General features: G+C 34.1%; 1 protein-coding gene, 1 long non-coding RNA gene and 1 pseudogene across 2 annotated transcripts; 2 read left to right on the plus strand and 1 right to left on the minus strand.

Moving 5' to 3' along the window:
• Positions 1-1,578: 1,578 nt before the first annotated feature.
• Positions 1,579-3,820, plus strand: LOC142608092 (L-type lectin-domain containing receptor kinase SIT2-like). The gene has a single exon (XM_075779797.1). It carries the CDS (start codon positions 1,579-1,581, stop codon positions 3,619-3,621), a length of 2,043 nt encoding a protein of 680 aa, XP_075635912.1. The 3' UTR covers positions 3,622-3,820.
• Positions 3,821-17,427: 13,607 nt separating this feature from the next.
• On the plus strand, positions 17,428-19,567 carry LOC142607193 (L-type lectin-domain containing receptor kinase SIT2-like; annotated as a pseudogene).
• Positions 19,568-19,943: 376 nt separating this feature from the next.
• Positions 19,944-22,854, minus strand: LOC142607186 (uncharacterized). Its single transcript, XR_012839257.1, has 3 exons — positions 22,557-22,854; positions 21,985-22,239; positions 19,944-21,313 (listed from the first exon to the last, which is right to left on the minus strand). It is a non-coding gene; the product is annotated as an uncharacterized LOC142607186 (long non-coding RNA).
• Positions 22,855-24,470: the final 1,616 nt, after the last annotated feature.

Below are 24,470 nucleotides of genomic sequence, written 5' to 3' on the forward strand. Positions count from 1 at the left end.
CATGAGTTTTAGACAAATCTTAACAATACTATTTCTTTTGGATTTTACTATTTCTTTCCTTATTAAACACAATATGATATAGCTAGAATACTATGTATATGAGTTTTAGACAAATCTTAACAATACTATTTCTTTTGGATTTTACTATTTCTTTCCTTATTAAACTCAATATGATATAGCTGATATGTTCCAATGAAGGTAGAAGCAATTGCTATTTTTGGGCATAGCAATTGATACAATCTGATAACTTCCTGTAACCATTTGAAATTCATAACCTGGAATGTTAATAGACATCTTCTCTGAGGTAAGAACAATTGTCTGAGTTAGCAAGTTTGCCACCAACTTTGACCATGTTATGGCAAAACAAGTGACTCACTTACTTACAATTTGTATATGCTTTATTTTGATTTTCTGTGGGAATTCAAAACAATGACAATTGAGTGATTTGTATATAGACACGTTGATAAATGTCTATAGTAGACATGGGTGGAATCAATGGCACATTACTATTTGACAATTTGGTCTTTGATGGAAATTGATATCAGTGAGGGTCTATTAAATTTGATCATTTTACTGAAGTAAAGTTTGTTTAATATTTATTTTATTTATTTACCTTATTGTAAATAAGTTTTTGTACATTATGATTCTAACTTATAAAACTTCACTTTACTTTTTTTTTTTTTTTGTTGTTGTTGTTTTTGTAGTCTTATTCTTTTTTGTTGGCAACTAACTAGACATCACTATTAGGAATTAAGGATTTAGCAACTGGTATGAAGGTTGCACCTCAAAATTTAGAAGAATTAAAATAATCTCATCATGGGAAGAATAATAGAAATCTAATGTTGTGTTGGCATGTCCCTCCATTATTGGGTTACAAATATCATATCTATAAAAAATTAAAATAAATAAAACCCAAAATAATATAATGATATATTTGTAGAGATACAGAGTTGGAAAATAATTTTAGAAATAGTTCAATTTTTTAGGAGAAAACCATCTTCAATAAATTTTAGAGAATAAATTATGATTTGTATCATATTACAAAATACATATTCCCACGCATCGCGTGAGTCTACGACTAAATTACATAATAAAGAAACCTTACTTAAAATTAATGGCTTATTGCAAATTGAGCCGGCCATGTGTAAGAGGGATTGGCTGCAAATAGCTTTTGTAGCAGCTAACCATTAATGCTCCAAGGCCTAGCAGTTGGGTCCGAGTTTGTTGTAGATAAAATGAGAGTTCTACCAAACATTATATTATCAAATCTCACTGTCACAATATATAGATCACTTTAAACAAGTAGATTGAAGTAAAGAGGGGAGTGGAGTACAAGGTTCCCCGATGTATGGGGCAAGTCATTTTTTCAACTTGCTTTACAAACGATATTGGCTATCAGGATTGCATTTTGTGGCATCAAATTGACTAGACACTCTTATTTTCTTTGCGAGTCAATTGTTTGGTTAGCCTATGACTATGGTAACACAGTCTCTGATGTTAAACCTGGGCAAAGCAGAAGATTCATTTCTATAAAAATCCTAGAGTCTTAAACAAGCAAAAAGCTCTCTCTACACAAAAATGAGGCTTTTCCCACTTTTACCAATGGCTACAATTCTTGTAATTCTGTATGTTTCCAATATTTGCATGGCCTTTGCTCAAAATGAAAACCAATTCATCTACAATGGCTTCCTTCAAGCCAAGCTGCATCTTGATGGATCTACTAAAATTACCAGCAATGGCCTACTACTGCTAACCAATACCGTAAACATTTCATACCCGCAAGTTTGTCATGCTTTATACCAATTTCCTTTGAAATTCAACACAACCTCCTCTGGTTTAATTCCATCTCTTTCATTCTCTACAAACTTTGTATTTGCCATTGTTCCTCTAGTGCCAAATGCTGGTGGTTTTGGTATGGCTTTAATCATCAGTCCATCGAGGAACTTCACCCATGCTGGAGGAAATCAGTATCTGGGACTCTTCAATTCTTCAAACGAAGGCCTTCCCACAAACCACATTTTGGCCATAGAGCTTGATACTGTTCTGAATCCAGAATTTGGAGATAATGATAAAAACCATGTGGGGATCGATGTGAATAGCCTGAACTCAACTGAATCAGCTCCTGCAATGTATTTTTCAAATAAAGAAGGGAAGAATATAAGCCTGGAGCTCACGAGTGGAAATCCAATGCATCTTTGGATAGACTATGATGAAGCAGAAAAGTTACTGAATGTAACACTAGCCCCAGCCGGAATCCCAAAACCAAACCAGCCTCTCATGTCAAAGCCCATTGATCTGTCTCAATATCTCTTGGAATCTATGTATGTTGGTTTCTCTGCAGCAACTGGTACTCTTGTTCCAAGTAACCACTACGTTCTAGGATGGAGCTTTAATAAAAGAGGACAAGCACAAAGCCTTGATGTTTCGAAGCTTCCTTCACTTCCCCGACAAAGGAAAGCAAAAAAGATATCAGGACTAATGATCATTGTTTTGCTCATAGCAGTAGCACTTGTGCTGATAACAATCACTGGAACTGCTTACAATTCAAGGAGGAAGAAATTTGAAGAAGTACGTGAAGACTGGGAAAAGGAGTACGGTCCTCACAGATTCACCTATAAGAATCTCTACAAGGCAACCAAAGGTTTCTCAGACAAAGAGCTTCTTGGAACAGGAGGTTTTGGAAAGGTTTATAGAGGAATACTTCCTTCTTCCAATACACAAATTGCAGTCAAGAAAGTCTCCCATGATTCCAAACAAGGGATGAAAGAATTTGTGGCTGAGATTATTAGCATGGGAAGGCTGAGGCACAGAAACTTGGTCCATCTCCTGGGATATTGCCGGCGAAGAGGAGAACTCCTCTTGGTCTATGATTATATGCCCAACGGAAGTCTTGACAAGTTCTTATATAGCAATGAAAAGCCAAACCTTGACTGGATTCAACGGTTTCGAATCCTAAAAGGAGTAGCTTCTGGCCTTCTCTACCTCCATGAAGAGTGGGAACAGGTTGTTCTACACAGAGATGTAAAAGCAAGTAATGTTCTATTAGATGCTGAATTAAATGGAAGGCTAGGAGATTTTGGCCTTGCCAGATTATACGACCACGGTACCAATCCTCAAACCACCCATGTGGTTGGGACAGTGGGTTATTTGGCTCCAGAGCTTACTAGAACAGGAAGGGCAACCACTTGCACTGATGTGTTTTCTTTTGGGGCTTTCATGCTTGAGGTGGCTTGTGGAAGGAGGCCTATAGAGCTACAAGGACTGCCTGAAGAGGTTGTTTTGGTTGATTACGTCTTTCTGTGCTGGGGAAAAGGAGCCATCCTTGATGCTAGTGATCCTAGATTGGAAGGTAATTATGTGGTGGAGGAAATGGAATTGGTTTTGAAACTAGGCCTGTTTTGCTCACACTTAGTGCCAGAAGCTAGGCCTAGCATGAGGCAAGTGGTGCAGTTTTTGGATGGCAATGCTAAGCTGCCAGAACTACCAAATGACAAAGCTTGTTTTGGTACATCTACAAGTAATGAAGTGTCTGATTTCTTGTTGTCATTTCCCTCATCTTTTAGCATAGCTTCTGCTCCTTCCTGTTCTAGCATTGATTCAATCCTCAGAAGTGGTCGTTGAATTAGTAGTATATTGTGCTATGGGTTGAATAGATCATGGATCAATGCTTGGGACCAAATCAGCAAGTGGCAAATACAAAACACCGATTGCTTGGGTGTGGTGAGAATAGAAAATAGAAACTTTTGAAGAATGTGATGTATATAGTTGCTTTCGCTTAGTGTAGAAACTGTTATGGTAGTCTACTTTCTTTCTTTCTTTCTTTCTTTCTTTCTTTTTGATAAATTGTAGTAGTCTATAATTTAAGCTCTAAGTAGTGCCACAATAAGATCAATTTTGTTGTTGCAAGCTTTATAGATTAATATAGGGGTGGCAATTCATGTTCACATGTCAGATTCGTGTCGTGTCAACTTATGAGTATTTGATTATATATGTTAATACTAACCCGACATGTTTATTAAATGGGTTAAGATTTCTCAACCCTAATACGACCCACTTACTAAACAGGTCAGTTGTGTCGATCTATTTATCAAATTTTATCAAAATGAAAAAAAAAAGTTATGAAAAAACAAACAAATAAATATTTTTAATATAAAATTCATAACTAATGAGTAATTATGTCACAAATAATCATTCAAAACTAAAACGTATCCCAATATTACAAATGATCAATCACAATATATCAAAGAAAATAAACCACAACAACTAATAAGTTTATATACCTAATGTTTGAAGGGTGTCGAGGGTTCTTTTTACGTTTCTGTACTTTAGACATGCGTTTTGATGTTATTGGACAACGCTTAGTCTAGGCTTTTTTTAAGAAGGAAGTTAGGCCTGGCACTCCACGGATTGGGCTCCAAAGTACCATTCTGCCACTGTTAGTTTGTGTGCAAACATTGAGTCCAAAGTCTAAGGAAAGACGCTGCAAAGTGAACTTATCCTCTGTTTTTGCTGAAGAAGGAACTTTTCTCTAGTTTCCGCCAAAGAAGGAACTTGTTTTGGACCTTTCTTGCTCTTTGATCTTCTTGGTGGGTTTTTGAGCCTTGCTTTTCATTGGGCTTTTAATTTCTCTGTATAGGCTTTTGAGTCATGCTTCTTATTGGACTTTCTTCCTCATGGGCTTTTGGCTATAGATTTGCAAAAATGGGCATCAATAAAGGGTATATGGTAAAATGTCATTTAATTAAATAGGTCAGACGGGTTAAACAGGTTCTATATGTTGAACACTAACCCAACTCGTTTATTAAATGGGTCAATCATGTCAACTCGAATACGACACATGCCACGATCCAAATCCATAGACTATGAATTCAGATGCATGACTAACTTACTAATCTTGCATAACTCAATAAAAAAAATTAATTTAAAATTTGAATAAAACTACAAATAAACAATGCTCTTAATAAACCTCTTACAATATCTAAAATCCACAATTTAAAAATAATCTCCAAATACTATAAAATCTAAAGCGGAATAAAAATGACTAATAAAATCCTTTAAGGCTTCAAGCATTATTGACGTCTCCTAAAAACTCCTGCGCTTTACCTTGCACCTTACGAAGTAATCTAGAGGTTATGTTTCCCAACTAAACTTTAATCTGAAAATGGTAATTGATGGATAAGCCACACATCTAGTAAGCAGTTATACACAATACACAACAGGATAGAGTCAAGCAAAGCATGAGTATTTTGTTTTTTCACAAACTCATTAAATGATATCAAATATAATTATTCTAAAACATATAAAGAATCACTTAATACATATGTAATCACACCTTAAATTCATTCGAAAACACATACAGATAATTGATCAAAGCATAGTGTCACATATACACATATCACATATTCTCACATACAATCCTGTGAGCGGATACCAACATCTAACCCTTGCTGGTGAAGGATCAACACTTACTCTCACATACAATCCTGTGAGCGGGCTTACACATATATCTGATCAATTCTATAAACACTTATTTTGATTCACATATTACAAAAAGCAAAGTTTATACAACGTAGAACACTTTTCTTAATATTAACAATTATTCCAACAGTAAAGGCATATCGAATATCATAATATCAAATTGAAACATAAATCAAAAGATGCTTGACTCTTTTAGAGAAACGAATAGGAATTGAGGAGTTTATATAAATATTTTACGATTCTTGAGTAAATCTGAAAATTCAATTTACTAAAAGAAACATTTTAAATATTATTTAGAGAATAGAAATATGACTTTGAAATCACTTGGTTTAAATAAATTTAAAGAACAAGAACCTTTTTAGAAAGCATACATTGAAACTCATTCTTTTCTGAAAATAGTTTAGCTTAGAAATAATCTTTTAAATGAAATTCAAATGTTCAAAACGTTATTTAAAATTCAAAGTTTCTCTTTAAAACATCATTTAAAGGTCGAAATTTCTCTTTCAATAGTGCGAAAATGCTTTTTGATAAACTTTTAAAACGCAGGCTTAAAAATATAACGTTTGAAAACCTTTAACTTCTAAAAACCTAAAGAACAAAACTTATGCATATTATGCATAAATTACTTACAGCACTTGAATCACTCTGAAAGTCCAGCCGAAACACCCTCCAAAATAGTCTCAAAATGCTCTTAAGTAGGACCTATAATCAAACATGGAAATTACTTAATATCCTCCACAAAATATATATCTTATTGAATTATACAAACTAACTCACTAAAATTATACTTTGCCGAACTAAATGATAACACTAATGCAAAGCATCTCTACCCAAAAATATGTTTCCTTGAATTTTATCAAAACTCAGATCCAACATCCAATACTTTAGAATTTAATATATGTCCTAAATAAAAAGTAAAACCGTAAACATGAATTAGGCTCTATAACCATAACTTTGTTCTAGAATACACACTATGGGCAAACCTAAGATTTAATATATAACCCCTATGAAAACTGTGGGCCAAATCTAATATAACTTTGTTCATGGACTTAATATCATTGACCCTTATGGATTTAATACCTAAGCATTTTGGGATGAAAATAGAATTTGGATAAAACCAAGTCTGTCATTATCCTTTAAAACAATTGTAGAAGTGTTGAACCTGAATGGTTCGTTGTGTTTGGACTAGTCAACAGCTGGGCAGAGACTATAAGGGCCATCAATCCATCAATCAGAAAAATTGGACTTCGACAAAATGTGAGCAAGCTAGTGTGAAAACTGTGTGGGGTCTGGTATAAACTGTCCAGCAAAAACAAAAGCACTTTTTGGGGAAAATTTGCTCAACAGTATTTTTTTCAGAAAAATATTAGATCCACAGCACGTGTTTGAAGTTATTTAGTAAGTTAGACTGTTTTTTGAAAATCGAGTTTATGAAACTCGAGTTCCAACCCAAAATCGACTTTCTCAAACTCGATTTATGCCAAACCTTGATTTTTTTTTTTTAAAAGGTGGAACTCGAGTTTAATAAACTCGAGTTCCATTAAAAAAAAAAAATAACAGAACTCGTGTTTCCTACACGCGAGTTCCGTTTGGGGTTTTTCTTTTTAAAGCATGGAACTCGAGTTTGTTATACTCGAGTTCCAACTTTTTTTTTTTTTTTTTTTAAATCAAGGTTGGCGTAAATCGAGTTTTAGAAAGCCGATTTTGGGTTGGAACTCGAGTTTCACAAACTCGATTTTCAAAAAACAGTCCAGCTTACTAAATAACTTCAAACGTGTGCTAGCCACCCAATTTTTTCCAAAAAATATACTATTGAGCAAATTTTGCCCACTTTTTGGTATAAATCAGGATATACGTGTGGTTATCATTGTAGCCCAATAACTCTTAAAATCTTTCGAAATTGGCCGAAGCCATACTCTTGGATTTCATAACTTTGGCTTTTGTTGTTCAAGGACTAACGCAAAAGTGTAAACCGTATTCTAGGAAAAAATATCTCTTTGAAAAAAATCTACATATCACTAATGTTTTCAAGATAAAATTCTAACAAAAATCATACTTGAAATAATTGGTTGCCTCTTCGATTGTATTTGTTCTAAACTCCAAGGAAAAAAACACACTTCCTAGCCTTCTTAGTGATGAAACCTTGATTTATCTCTTTCTCTACCATGTATTTAACGTATCAGATATGTGAGCTTAGAGAGGTAGTGGGCTGCGGTTACCAACAAAAGAAAACTTATGGCCCATCAATTATGTTTAAAAGAAAAAGTAATAACTTCAAATAAATAAATAAAATGCGAGGTATTACAACATGAACCTATTAAGTTTCAACTCATAACTTGCTAATTTCATATCGTGTCGTGTCGAGCTCACAGGTCATGTCCAATTTTGCCACCCTTAAATCAATATTTACGTGGTGTATATTTACAGAACCATATTTATGCAGTATTTAAGAAGGCATCATCCATAAGTCAATCAAATGTTTAGTTTTAAATTATTTAGTCACAGACCCATCTTGCGTGGGAATATGTGTTTTTTTTTTGTTTTTTTTTCGGTAATGAGATATAAGATATAATTTGTTCTATGAAAATTTGTTGACCATAATATATTAAGACTTGCCATTTTGAAAAAAGTAAACTCATTTAGTCAAAGAGGTATTACAGCACCTAACATTTTTCTCTTATGATGAGTTCCCCCTGTTAATCATTCTCTCTCCTTCTCTCTCCAAAGGCAACATTTTCTTTAGGTATTTCTTTATAAATGTTTCTTTCTATTAACTACTTTTATCTTCTTTTTTTTAATTTTAAAATTAAAAATAAATTATAGAGTTTTAACTTATGGTATCTGCTTATGATAATTGTGTTTTTTATCATCAGATCAAGATACCAATCAGTTTTTAGTGTAGGTGGAGATTGAATCCCAGATTTTTTATTTAACTATTTTTATCTTAGTTACTCTTTATTTGCATATTTTGGGTGTTTTTGGTTTTTTTATACACACACACACACATATACATACATACATACATACATACATACATATATATATATATATATATATATATATATTTATTTACATATGTCATATATTTCTAACTTGAGTCATACTCGGTTATGTTTTCCTAGATTTTCTTTAGCACAACTGAATTTTCTAAGCTTCAAATTTACTATTTTGATCTCAAATCCCCAAATCCAAAATAAGTAAATATTAACCCAAACTAAAATCAAACTAAAGTTATAAGAGGGAGAGAGAGGATTTGTGACGAGGAATTAAGAAACATAACAGCAAAATGCATCAACCTAAAGAAGAACTATCAAAAACATTAAAACTAATCAACCCAAAGTAGAGTTGTGAGAAAGAATAAACAAAAAAAACCATAAGAAAGGAGAACATAAAAAAGAGAAATAGTAGTTAACTTTTTTTTTTTTTGTTGATAAAATATGTATTGAATGGGAGAGAGAGGTGCATAGAAAAGGAGCTATACTTGATGCTAGTGATCCTAGATTGGAAGGCAACTATGTGGTGGAGGAAAGCGAATTGGAGTTGAAAAATGCCCGCAGCTAGGCCTAGCATGAGACAAACGATGCAGTTTTATGGATAGCAATGCTGATATAGCGGAATTACCACAATGGCAATGCTTGTTTTGGTAACTTTACAAGGCCAAAATGGGCTTTTGCCCTTTTTGCGAAAAAACATCAATATATTGCTCCCTTTCCCAAACTAATTAGGGAAATGCCCCTCTTTTGAAACTCGATTTTCTCAAAATCGAGTTAAGTCCTATAGTGACATTTTAAGGAGCCTATAGTGACTTTTTAATGACCTATAGCGGCATTTTGTAACTCGAACTCCATGAAGTTGAGTTATAGGTAAAAAAAGAAAAGAAAAACTTGCATGTAACTCGACCTTCATGAAATAGTTACAAAACACCGCTATAGGTCCTTAAAATGTCACTATAGGCTCCTTAAAACGTTGCTATAGGGCTCCAGAATTTTTTTTTTAAACTCGATTTTCTCAAAATCAAGTTTCAAAAGAGGGGCATTTTCCTAATTAGTTTGGGAAAGGAGGCATTTGTCCATTTTCGCTAACTTTACAAGTGTTGGAGCATTTGAGATCTTATTGCCAATTCTTTCAGCATTTGGCAAGGGTTCTACGCCTTCCTTCCTAGCATTGATTCAATCCTCAAAAGGGGCAGTTGAATTACTTGCATTTCATACTATGGGTAGATTAGATCATTGATCAATGCTTGGGCTCAAATTACATCAACACTATACACACAACAAATTTCACATTTTTTTTACAACTTGTTGAGTATGTAGATTGTGACTGGTGCAACATCACTTTCATTGGAACTATCATTGACATCACTTTTATTATAGATCAATCATAATCAATCATCTTAACATGTGCAGAAAAATATTGTAAAATTTGTTGTGTCATTACACGTATTGATAAAATAAATTAGTGACAGACAAAAAGCTTAGAGATTGCTGCTTGGGTTGTGTAAAGAAGAGGGGGAAAAAAAAAGAAAAAAAAAAGGGAACCTGCGAAGAATATAGTTTATACTGTTTCTTTCTCTTAATATTGAACCTGATGTTAGGTAGGTAGTAGTCTACTGAAGCTTAGTACAACAATAAGATTAATTTTGTTGTTACAAGCTTTATAGTTTATAGATCAATAGTTATGTTGTGTATTGCAGAAACTAGATTGGATGGCTCATCAAATTGCAGAAACTAGTTCAATCTTCTTCATTTATTTTTTTTGTTAAATTGGGTGGCTCATCCAAAACTTTTAGAATACTGACAATCTACCGCCAATAATAACTATGTATGAAAATTAAGGGAGTCAATCTCGTATTGGAGGCTATACTGGTTTGACTAGTGAAACGATATATTTCGGTACCGGTCAATATCAATATACTATTTTGGGTTTACCGTTATTTTTTATATTTATAAATATATATTATAATAAATATAAAAATTTACCATAAAATATTATCTCCATTCAGAACAAATTATTCATGGTTTTAGACTTTAGCATCAATTAAAAGAAAAAAAAACACAATATAAAAAATAGAAAACTTAATTGTTCATTGCATACTAAGAAAATAAATAATACTGATAAGTTATCATTTTGCCCTTCAAAAATTCAAAAATTACAAAATAAAAAAAAACAAATTTTTTTTTTCTATACCGACCAATAATGCTCGAAATTGGCCAGTATTTAAACCAGTACGAAACGTTGACATTTCGATATCGGTATATGTACCGGTATGATATCGACCACCTTCATGAATATTATTATTTGCTTCCACAAAAAAATGTATGTATGGTTATAATGAGTTGCAGTCGTGTAAGCCCTGTTAAAATAAAAAGGAAAAAAAAAAGTGTTTTATCGAGAGAAGGAGAGAGTGGAATCAAGGGTTTCTGTGATTTGGCTTGATGACATATATTCACATTAAAAAAAATCCTTGGTGGCTATCATTACTATTCTAAATTGTGTTTTATAGTGAACCCTAAGAAAGGTATATATAGGAGCTAAAGTGGCATTAGGAACCACCGCACACTCTTGGTGCAATGGTCACTCTACAAGTATTAGTGCTTGAGGGGTGTGGGGGGCAAGGGCCGGAGTTCAAGTCTCCAAGAGGGAGCTTCACACACATATACACTTAGATTAGGTTAGAGTAGAAATTCTATCTTGTATATATATATATATATATATATATATATAAAGGCCTTGGGAGAATCTCTTGATTGGATTAAAATCAAGGACAATTAATGTTTCTTGATTTTTATTCAATCAAGGATATTAACATATGCTAAATGTGATATGCATGATACACTACATCCCCCTCAAACTCAAGGTAGAAGCATAATGATGACTTGAGTTTGAAATGTATGCTTGTGAAGATGCCCTAAAAATGGCCATGATTGACCATATTGAATGTAGAATGGGCCGGGCACAATGTATAATAAATTATGCAAAATGTTGGCGATGGCAACAAACGACGATGGATGAATGCTAGAAGAGAACTGCAAGAACCTAAGAGCGACTGCACTAGCGACCAAAGAGTGGTTGCTATGGCCGGAGGATGACTACATTGGTGGCTTAAGGAATATTGGCAGAAGATGACATTGTGACAAAGCATGTGACTGAGTTGATGAATTTCACATAGTTTGAGAGGCAAAAAGAATGAGTGATGGGCCAAGTTGTGAGACTTTGGAGCCTCAAGTAGGAAAATAGAGCAAAAAGTTGAAATTTATGTGAAAAAAATAGTGTAGAAAAATTCTCTATTCTAAGAAAAAGAATGTCTAGACAATGATGATCATATGTGATTAACACCTAAATCGAGTGATGGTCGGCGGTGAAATGCTTGAAATCTAGTGAAGAACACAAAAAAGTAAATTTGGTACCATGTAAAATAAATTAAAAATAATAAAAAGTGTTAGATTTAGAAGGAGAGCAAAACATGCCTTACGTGGTATGGCCAAATGGCTTACATCTGCAATAGAAAGCCTGTAGTGACTACATTTTTTCTCTACTTAATTTTATTTTATTGTGGACCATAAATAGGATATAAATAGGAACTAAAATATACTTAGGAGAATTCTTTAATTGGACTAAAATCAACAACAATTAATGTTTATTATTTTTTTTTTTAGAAACAATGTTTCTTAATTTTAGTTAATAAAGGATATATTTTTTTTGAGATGTAAAAGATAAAGTCAATAAAGGATACTAACATGTACTAAAGTCTAAATGTTTTTTTTTTTGTGGAGAAGATACTAAATTCTAAATGTGATTTGTATGATACTAAATTTGATTTGCGTGATACACTATAAGGGCATAGAGAGGAGTTGATGAATGGTATCTTAAAACATTTTCTTTCTTTTTATTTATTTATTTATTTTTAAGAAAAAAGCGTTATTTATTAGGAACCCAACCTCTAATCTTGTATATTCGCTGAACGTATTTATTACAATGGCACACCTTGAAGGATCATTGCTCTTAGGTATTCAAGCATCCTTGAGACTTAGTAGAATGGTCTCCCTCTTTCTCTCTCTCAGTTTATGTTTATTTTCACACGTGTAATGCATATGCACGCATGTGTTAAGTTCATAAGTCATAACAAAACTGATAAACCTATTGGAAATGAGAAATTTGCAGATACAGTACTAAAATTTCTACTCTACTGCAGTTGTGTTTAGATGGCAACATTTGGATTTGGATTTGGATTTGAAATCCATTGATTTAAAATGCCTTGATTTGAAATCCTTTGATTTTAAAATTCCTTGTTTGTGTCTTTTTAAACAAAGAAGGATTTAAAATTCATCATTTCAAATTCCATTGTTTGGATATCTAAATTTGGATTTGGGTTTGGATTTAAGATTAATAAAATATATTTTTAATCCTTCTACATTTTAATTTTAGTAATATTTTTAATAAATACATGAGGTAATATTAATAATTCAATTGAGAAGATAATAACCAAATATCTTTAGTTATAAACAACGAAAAAAATATTTTGCCAATTATTGACAACTAAAATTTTTATATCAACTAGAGAAAAAACCCAAATGATGGATTTTTTCATAAAATTCAAAATCTCAAACTAAAAAATTATTCTTCAATTTCACTTCTTAATGGTTCTCTCACAAAGTACTTCCTACGCCAGCATATTCCAACAAGCATAACAAAAAACTCCACTAGCAAAAGCAAAAATCTCATCGCCTCCTCCTCATATACTTCAATCTCCTCTCTTTTACGTTTTTGTTGAGTGGATATATCTCTTCCATCATTGGTCATTTTTGTCTTTGTTCATTTTTCAAAATACAAACAATAAGAATCTATAACTAAAAAAAAGGTTATCAAAGAAAATCCATGAAATCACACCAAACAAATCAATGCAATTGCAACTACAAATATGAATAATAAATAATTAACACAACTAAAGGTCAGCAGCCCAGTGACAGCTTGGTCAGCTTCAATCCATGCAAAGTAAAGGAAGGGAACACCCTCGTTTTTTCTGGAATCTTGTTCCTAAACTCCGAAATTCTGCTATATTTAATATTTTCGTAGCTGCTACAAATTTACTTTCAAAGATTATTAGGACAAACAAAGTCAATATCAAGTGGCGACTTGTCAATTTACTTTCTTGAAAGTTGGAATATATCACTGTATATTTCTTCCTTGTTGACTCGGAACAAAATGACTAGGTACAAAGTACATTGCCCTTGATCCGGGTAAATGTATTTCAATATTGTCATTAGTAGTGATGGAAGAAATAATTGTCCACAAGGACACAATTGAACAATGAGTTTATTACCAAATGTCAGAAGAAACAGTACTTACATTTTGTTCATGCACGGATGGTGCATCAAATATGAATTTTGAAATCTACAAGTAATGTATAATCTGATAAGTAATTTATTCTCTCTCACACATACACACCCAATGCTTCTCTAGGGGTCCAAAGATTATTGAAGAATAGAAAATAAAGTATGGAAGGGAAAGATGTAAGAAGGAATTAATAAATGAACTACAATATGACAGTACCAATTGCATGCACAGAAGGGAAATTTATCACAAAATGGAAAACTTACAGAACATTGAGACCATAACCCGATAATTTGAGCAAAATATTAATTGCTTCCTCCTTTCCCCATTACACCGATAAAACACAAACCCATTATTTTATTCTTAAATGTGCAGCTTCCAAGTCCTAATATACATAAATCTTCAGTCAGCTAGCTCTTACACAAAGTAAGTCCATTGTACCAGAGGCATTTTCAAACCTCTTACCTCTTAACAATTCAACACCTTTTTCCCGCCCTTCAAAGTTTCTTCCCAATCCAGATAATTAGAACAACTTAACAAACTCTACGTGCTTTCTTCTTTTTTTTTTTTTTTACTTACTTACTGGTTGTGATTGCCTTTGTTGAGTTTCAAAGCATAATTTTCCCACAATTTTTCCCCATTAGCCATCAAGAAGGGAAAGCAACTCTCATGCACAGAATTCCCAGCATTGGAATTAGATGGGGAAGAACCATCATTATTACCTTGTAGTCTCACAGTGTCTGGATCTTGTTCATTCATTTCAGAATAAGCCCCACCTTGATTGTATAGGAAAGACTCATTGAAAGATGACAAGGGGTGGACTTTAAAGCGCATATGTTGGGGGAACCTCCACATTCCCACTTCTATTTAAGCTCACTCCTTGTTTCTGTAGTGAACAAAATTACCTCAAGTTCTTCAAGTGGTGGATGGCTTAGTGAAAATGACTTCAACAAGGATAGGCTTGATCTTTTTTATTGATTGTTAGCTGCACTCAGCCTCATCGACTTCTTTAATAACCTTTTCTGCTCTAAATGGTACTCTTATAATCCATCTCTATCATCCCCTACTCCACCACAAGACTAAAACAAGGAAGTGTGATTTTAGCTAGAGTTCATTGGTCACACACACAAGTTGGCTGGTAACCCCAATTACAATTGTCAGTATTAATCTTTAATTTATTACCATCAATCAATATGACCAAAACAGTCAAAAGAAATACACCTCAAAGCTATTAAATAAATTGGACCCAGCTCATTCTTGAACTATTAGAAATGCATTTGTTAAAAGATTTTAACAAGTACAAAAAACTCAAATGAGAAGGTAGCAAAATTCTATTCCAATGGTTCAAAGAGATTTTATACTTTCAAGTAGATTGTACATGTGCAACCTTTATGTTTAAGGTTACCTTTGAATTCTAATTACCAGCATAAAATGATAAGGTAGCAAAATTATGTTCCTAACCCAGAAGGCAACTTAGAAAAGGAATTCAATGTTGACCGATACCATAAGCCTATTTAGGAAAATCAAATTTGAAAGAGAGCAATTGAGATCAAGACTGGACTTTTGGCCAGCCAAGTCAAATCTGATTAGTCTCAATATTTAAGACCAGGCTGAAGTTTCTACTCTGAATATATATTATGCTTAGTAATCTTGTGGATATTGTGGTTAAAGAGGAAGATAAGAGTTGAGAGAACAAACCTGAAGTTGCCTTGCCGAGAGAGAGAGGGGGAAGAAGAGTTTGTGAGTTACGGCTAGGAAGAGAGACACGGAGAGCCCAGAGAGAAACAGTGTGTGTGAGAGTGAAAGATTTCTAAATTCCTGGGTTTTTTAGGGTATTTCAAATCCATGGATTTGGACCCCTGAAATGCAAGATGGATTTGGGCCAAATCCAAATCCAATTCTTTTAAGTTATCCAAACAAAGGATTTAGATTTGGACCCCCTCAAATCCAAATCCAAATTCATGTTATCCAAATCCAGATACAGTACTAAAATTACTGCAAGAGATCAGGAGTGCAAACAACAACAACTAAGATGAAAAATAGAGCACCGATTATGATAAAAATGAGAAATACTTCACTGTTTTGAGAATGACAGCAATACAGGATATAAATAAGTACGGCCATTTTCAAAAAGGATGTAAATAGCAAAGTATATAGGTGTGGCAATTCGTGCTCTCATATTGGTAGAGACAAACCCAAGTAGGGGGGGTTCAGGCCCTCCCGGGTCCAAAAGTTTTTTTTTAGTAGTTTAATTCTCAATAAATAAAAAATAAAAAATTTAGACTTGGGCCCCCTTACTTTGTAGCTTAGGCTCCCTTCAAAATCATGAATCATCAACCCAATCCATGTAAATCTTAAAAAATAAAATGTAAAAAAAATAGTGGTCTATGTATTAAGAAATAATATCATTTTGTGTCTTTTGCTTTTGTTGGTGGATGATTGCATCTTAATATATTAAGAAATAATGATTTTTATGTATTTGTCTTGATTAAAAGTTTCTTAATACCATATGGATGTGTATTTGAATTTTTTTGAATTTTTTTTTTCGCTTATCTTTGGCCCTCCCTAACTTGAAATTCTGTGTCTGTCCCTGTATGTTAGATTTGTGTTATGTCGACTTATGAGTATTCAATTATATAGGACGAACATGACACGTTTACTAAACAGATTACAATTCCTCCACCTTAAAATGATCCGTTTATTAAAAGGGTCAGTTGTATCAACTTATTTATCAAATTTTATGAAAGAGAATTTTGTTTTTGTTTTTTTGTTTTTTTTTTGGTATTAATCCAGTTGATCCAGACTAAAAAAAAAGTTAGGTGAGGTGAGATTAGGGGTTGAGAGTGTGAGGTAGCTATGGGACGTGGGAGAATGCAACTAGGAAAGAAAATAACTTTATATGCTTAGGGTTTTGAAGGGTATATTACTAAAATGACATTTGGTTAAATGAATTAGACAGGTTTCGTGTGTAGTATAAGGTAGGCTAGATGTTGCTTAGGAATAAGTCTAGTGCCACACATTGTGGCACAACAAATACCACAGCTCGCCCATGTGGCGAGTTATGGTTGGTGGAGGGGTGATAGTGGGTCCATGTGGGGACACCCTTTCACCAACCACAACTCGCCATATAGGTGAGTCGTGGCATTTGTTGTGCTACAATGTGTGGCACTAGATTTATTCATTGCTTAATGTCAATAGTGGCAGCTAACATGATTGCTCCTAGCTGCTGGGTCAAAGTTTGTTGCTGATTGATAGATGAGATTTCTACCAAACATTAATTGTCCAATTGATGCAATATATAGAATTCATACTAGCTGATAGAAATAGAGAAGGAAGCGGACTTAAAAGATTCCCTTGTGTATGCACCAAGAAACATTTTTTCACCGTACTTAAAAAAAACATGGATGACCAGGATTGCAGTTTTCTTAAGTTTACACTAGAGCTTCTTTTCCAATCCCTACTTGACTAGACACACTATCTTCTTTGTGAGTCAATTGTTCTGTTATCCCATAACAATAATAACACAGATACCGGTGTTAAACTTGGGGGCAAAGAAGAAGACATATATCTCTGATTCGAGTGACTCTTAATCAAGCCAAGACGCCTCTGTTCAGAAAAATGGGCCATTTTCAACTTTTCCCAATGGCTACAATCCTTTGTATCACTTCATTTCCTGATGATTTTCTATGTTTCCAATATTCCCCTGGCCTTTGCTCAAAATGAAAACCAATTCATCTACAATGGCTTCCTTCAAGCCAAGCTGCATCTTGATGGATCTGCTAAAATTACCAGCAATGGCCTACTGCAGCTAACCAATACTGTAAACAATTTATACCCGCAAGTTTGTCATGCTTTATACCAATTTCCTTTAAAATTGAACACAACCTCCTCCGGTTTAATTCCATCTCTTTAATTTTCTACAAACTTTGTATTTGCCATTGTTCCACAAGTGCCAAATGTTGGAGGTCACGGCATGGCCTTCACCATCAGACCATCAAGTAACTTCACCAATGTTGTAGGAAATCAGTATCTAGGACTGTTCAATTCTTCAAATCAAGGCCTTACTTCAAACCACATTTTGGCCATCGAGCTTGACACCTGAATCCAGAATTTGGAGATATTGATAGAAATCATGTGGCAATCGATGTGAATAGCCTAAACTCAACTGATTCAGCTTCTGCAATGTATTTTTCCAATAAAGAAGGGAAGAATATAAGCTTGGAGCTCACAAGTGGGAATTCAACGCATCTTTGGATAGACTATGATGAGGCAAAAAAGTTACTGAGTGTAACACTAGCCCCGAACGGAATCCCAAAACCAAACCAGCCTCTCATGTCAAAGTCCATTGATCTGTCTCAATATGTCTTGGAATCTATGTATGTTGGTTTCTCTACAGCAACTGGTACACTTATTCCAAGTAACCACTATGTTCTAGGATGGACCTTTAATAAAAGTGGACAAGCACAAAGCCTTGATGTTTCGAAGTTTCCTTCACTTCCTTGAGAAAGGAAACCAAAAGAGATACCCAGACTAATGATCATGGTTTTTCTCATAGCAGTGACGCTTTTGCTGATAACAATCACTGAAGCTGCTTACATTATAGGAAGGACGGAATATGAAGAAGTACAAGAAGATTGGGAAAGGGAGAATGGTCCTCACCGGTTCATCTATAAGAATCTCTACAAAGGTTTTGGAAAGGTTTATAGAGGAATACCTCCTTCTTCCAATGTACAAATTGCAGTCAAGAGAGTCTCCCATAATTCCAAACAAGGGATGAAGGAATTTGTAGCTGAGATTATTAGCATGGGAAGACTGAGGCACAGGAACTTGGTCCAGCTCCTGGGATATTGCCGGTGAAGAGGAGAACTCCTCTTGGTCTATATGATTATATGTCCAATGGAAGCCTTGACAAGTTCTTATATAGCAATGAAAAACCAAACCTTAATTGGTTTCAACGATTTCAAATCATCAAAGGTGTAGCATCTAGCCTTCTTTACCTCCATGAAGAATGGGAACAGGTTGTTCTACACAGAGATGTAAAAGAAAGCAATGTTCTATTAGATGCTGAATTGAATGGAAGGCTAGGTGATTTTGGCCTTGCCAGATTATATGACCACTGTATGAATCCCCAAACCACCCATGTGGTTGGAACAGTAGGTTATTTGGCTCCAGAGATTATTAGCACAAGAAGGGCAACCACTTACACTGATGTGTTTTCTTTTGGGGCTTTCATGCTTGAGGTGGCATGTGGAAGGCGGCCTGTAGGGCTACAAGGACTGACCGAAGACATAATTTTGGTTGACTGGGTGTTTGAATGCTGGAGAAGAGGAGCTATCCTTGATGCTAGTGATCCTAGATTGGAAGGTAATTATGTGGTGGAGGAAATGGAATTGGTTTTGAAATTAGGCCTGCTTTGCTCACACTTAATGCCAGCAGCTAGGCCTAGCATGAGGCAAGTGATGTAGTTTTTGGATGGCAATGCCAATCTACCAGAATTACTAGATGGAAGTACTTTTTTTGGTACATCTAATGGTAATGAAGAGCATGATTTCTTATTGTCACTTCCTTTATCATCTGGCAAGGGTTCTGCTGCTTCCTTGTCTAGCACTGATTCAAACCTCAAAAATGGTCGCTGAATAAGTTTGTTTCATGCTATAGGTCATATAGACCATGGATTAATGGTTGGGACCAAATCTACTGGTGGCAAATAGAAAGCCTACTGATTGCTTGGGGGTGGAGAGAAGAGAAAAGAGTAAATTTTGAAGAATGTGATGTATACAGTTTGTTTGGCTTAATATAGAAACTGCATTTAGTTAGTAGTCTACTTATCCTCTAACCAGTGCTAAAATAAGATAGATTCCAATGTAACAAATTCTATAGATCAATATTTAAGTAGGGAATTGCAGAAACAATATCATGTGTCTCATTAAATTTCAGCTTACTAAAAGCCCATAGCCAATGATTGCTATCCTTTAAGAAGGCATCATCCATGAATATAAAAATCATCTATTTTTAAATTAACTAGTCACTAACCAACACAAATGTGTGGAAAAGTTTTGCATGAATGTATGATATATATACACTTGATGAAAAAATTTCTCAATTGTCTAAGTCAAAATAATCACTCTCTCAGGGAATCAAAAGGTAAGGGAAATTTTCTGTTCCTAAATAACATTTATTAATAAAATGTATTGCATCATCACAAATACACTACTAGTAATTATTCTCCAATCCATATATGAGCATACATTTGATAGGAAGTAGGGAAATGAGGGGAAAAATGGCTATTTAGCCTTAATTTTGGAATGTAGCCAAACAGTACCCTTTCAAACTTTGTAGCAAAATACCCTTATTTTGGTACTCAATATTGTTGATGTCGAGTTTTGCCTAGACATTAGCAATGTCAAGTTATATGCGTATTTTGCTACTTAGATTTTTTTTGAAATTTTGTGTAGAGTTCCACTTAAAATATGCATAGAACTCGACATTGCTAATGTTAAGTTCTAGGCAGAACTCAACATTAGCAACATTGAGTTCTAAAACATAGTTATTTCGCTACATAGTTTGAAAAAAGGCTATTTGGCTACATAGTTCAAACATTAAGGCTAAATAGCCATTTTCCCCTGAATGAGGGATGATACTCCACTCCTTGTAATTTGGGCAATACTCCACTCTTTAATATGTTCTGTCACATGTAATGGTTAGCCACACACACAAGAATTTATTTTTTGATCTTTTTCCAAGCAACCAAACAACAATGATCAAATAAAAGAAGCATGAGAGAAACCAAAAAAAACAAAAGTAGAATTAAACACCAACATAAGCAAAAGAATAAATAACCAAAATATAGTCATGGAGAACATGTCATTGATATATCATATATATAACTTGTCTCATACACCAAAAACATTAGACCATTGCATAGTTGATTATATTTATAACAATAAAGCATGATTACATACATTTACAAACAATATACTCAATAGGAATTGTTAAGCCATGCAATCTAGGTAACACTTCCATTTAAGTTCTCATCTCCAACCACCTTTAAAATTCAGTGGTTACCTTTGCTTCTTGCCCAACACAATTGCATGGATTTTATTTTATTTTTCTTGTAGGCATATTTTAAACTTTTTTATTCACTTACCAGCACCACCATGGAGTGTCTATAAAACTACTTTGTAGCAGAGCTTCTCTAGTTCTCCAAAACCTTTTACATATTGCTTACCATCTCCAAACTTCTGGATATGTTTCTAATTGGCCTTTTTTTTTTGCCAAGTTTTTGTTGAAGACCCTGATCATCAAGAGAAAAATACAATATAAACAAAAAATAAAAGAGAGAGAGAGAGAGAGAGAGAGAGAGCTTTGACTGGAATAAAAGTCAGAGCAGAAAAGCTCCCGTCTTCCTTCTCAATACAAAGCAACACCACATTACTTGACACACAAAATTTAGCAATGGTGGAGAGAAATATGCGTCATAGAGCCTCCAGATTTGTTGATTTTCCTTGAACAAAAATAAAGTGAAAATATTCAATATGACATGTTAATGCATACACGTTACAAATTAAAAAAAAAGAAGATGACATTTTAATCAAAACAGAAAGTTCTGCATGTAAAGTGGAAGCAAATTAATATTCACAGTTTTACTTGTCTAAAACAAATCCCAAATTGTGAGCTTCTTGAATAGATAAGAAAGCCATGTACAATTACAGGCAAGCTCTATAAAAAAGAAGCAAGCATGATTATACTAATACATATAGAAATTGTTTTTGTGCGAAAACTAAATTAAGAATTAGTAAGCTAAAAAGGGTACTGTGTCAAATTATATATCAAGTCCAAATAAATAAAAAATAAATTAAAAATTTAAGGTGGAAGAATAAATCATACAATTGATCATCCTTCAATGTTTGTAATCTTAAATATCTGTACAGGCCTTCATCAATTATCGACCTACTAAATATCAAGAAGAAAGTAATATAACTTAATATGGACTTGTAGATATGTGAAAGCAGGAGCAACGTTTATTTCATGTCAGCTGGGCAGAGCAACATGCTTTCATCCCCTTGAGAACATTTTTAACAAACAATACATGCATCACTCTACTAAAAATTTAATGAATCTCATGATAGTTTGAATGTCATAACACTAAGAAAGATAACAAGTAACTAGCAATACCTGACGGAACTCTTATGGTCCGTTTGGATTGAAAGAGAGGGAGGGGAAGTAGAGTAAATTTAGCATAAAATTAACTTATTTTTAGCCAACTCTACTCTATTCTACTCCCCTCCTTCCCCCTCCATCCAAACAGGCCATTAGTTGCATCCAAATCAAGTTTTCTTGTGAAACCATCAAGCATATCGATTTGCTCAACAATCGGCTCTACTTGTACAGTTGTACATTAGTCCGCAAATAACAACCATTCAAAAGAATCTGAAGAAAAAAAAAATCAAATCTAGTCTGAATACTGAAATTTAATTAAACCATAATTATCAATCTAATCACCGTCAATTTTGATTTCAAAATTTTTGGTTTTTGTTTTTTCCTTCCCCCTTAAAATTCAACAAGAACAAACCCTATACACTAAGATAGCTAAGTTAATTGAAATTCAAATACTTGCAATCTTCAAGATAATAAACAGTGAACAGTAATAAATGTACCAATAATGATCTGAATACTCTCCTCATAGTGCATTCAAAAGAAAGATTATTAATAGGATCAACATTTCCATGAACTATTAAGGTTCTTACCGTTAAGGCCATAAATTCAGATTGCAACTCGTTTCATAAAACAATAACAAAGGAAACAGCATTAGAAACCCTACAAACCCCACATAAAAAGCCAATTGAAACGTTCTCAAGTTTTCAACATCTTTATTCTCAGAGATTCAAAAATAAACAAAAAAAAGCCAATACTCTTAAAAACCCCATCTAGCTTTCTAAGTAACCCCTTTTACAAACGGAAGGTGCAGATCATGAACCCAAAATCCATACAAAGTCAGAAACAAAAACCCAATACAAAGAAGTCAATAACCCATAACAACTAGACAAAACCAGACCTCAAAACAACCCATTTATCCTCTAAGAAACCTTTCAACAAATAGCTTGTCTGGGTTGGCTGTTTGGGTTGGAAATGGATGTTTAAAAGTGTAGGCTAGGCTGGGCTTTTTTGATTTTAGAATAAAGGGTCCTTGGGTCCAAAAAAAAACTAATGGGCCGGATATTTCCATAAAAAAATTAAACTAATCCTATAAAAACAATACTAATGAGCCAAATAGCATAACCCAGCCCAACCTTCTTCTTTTCTAAATAACTAATGGGCCTTGGGTCTTTAAAAAACGTTCTTAAAAAATAATAATAAAGGATCAACATTTTCACGAATTATTAAGAAACTTCGAATTTATGAATTGAAAACGAACAAAAGCACAATTAAATTAACAAAAAATATTATCAAAAATAAAATAAAAAACCACTATTTCTAACTGATTGCTAGCTATGCAATGACTAAAATTAAGAAAACAATAAAAACTTGCGGCTTCTTATCACGATCATTTTCATTCACGAGTTCGTCGTCTCAGACTTATTAGCTTCAAAATTGAAGGTCGAAAGCTGTTGTGAAAACTCCAACTGAAAAAGTGGTCGGTTGCACATTGCGCTATTGAGATAAGAAGAGAATAAAGGGAGGAATGGAACTAATTAAATTGGGAAGGTTTTTTTTTTTTTTTTTTTTTTTGAGAAACAATTAAATTGGGAAGTTGAAAATGGACAAAGCGCTAAACGTTTACGTGGGAATGGTTGAATTAAATTAGCGGGATTTAATTCCTAGGGAGTTGGCATTTGAAAGTTTTGTTTTGACGTGATAGAGGAAGAACCTAAAAAGGGAGAGAGAGATAGAAAGTCATAAAATGGTTGAATTAAATTAGCGGGATTTAATTCCTAGGGAGTTGGCAATTGAAAGTTTTTTTTTTTTAATGGGAAGACTTGACTTTTATTCATTCATTGAAATAAAGGGAAACATCATTATTACATGCCACCTCCACGTGAGTGGGGCACTCCTCAAGCCACGCAACGTAATTTTCTATATTGGTTGCATGTTGTGGCAGCGAATGGGCTGGCACATTTGCCTGCCTTTTGGTATGTGAAAAAACAACGTTCCTAAAACTTTTTGCAAGGTGGAGCATTCCAGCAATAATGTTGTGCACTGAAGATGACGCCTCGCCCAGTCCTTGAAGCGCGTTGCAGATGCATAGTGAGTCACCCTCCAACGTTACATCCCTTACCCCAAAATCTAGTGCGAATTGTACCCTAATCTCCATCCCCTTGGCTTCTGTCTCCAACACTCCCAAAAAAAGACCGAGCTTTCTGCTGAGCGCAGCAATTACCAGGCTCGCCGAGTCACGAATTATCACTCCAATACCCACTTGCTTCTTGTTGGAAAATATGGCTCCATCCACATTTACTTTGTAATGACCCGACTGTGGGGGTCTCCATTTTGTCACATTTGGAGGCTGTCTTGTATGGGTCACCGGTTGCACATTTGCCGCCTGAAACTCCTCCAATACCCTCAACGAGCTCCTAACGATGGCTTTTCCTTCTTTGCGCTTTCCCCCGTGTCTGGCGGTGTTTCTATCCTTCCATATTCCCCAACATATTGCAATGGCACGT

The sequence above is a fragment of the Castanea sativa genome, chromosome 8 (assembly GCF_040712315.1).
Source record: "Castanea sativa cultivar Marrone di Chiusa Pesio chromosome 8, ASM4071231v1".
Taxonomy (NCBI): domain Eukaryota; kingdom Viridiplantae; phylum Streptophyta; class Magnoliopsida; order Fagales; family Fagaceae; genus Castanea; species Castanea sativa.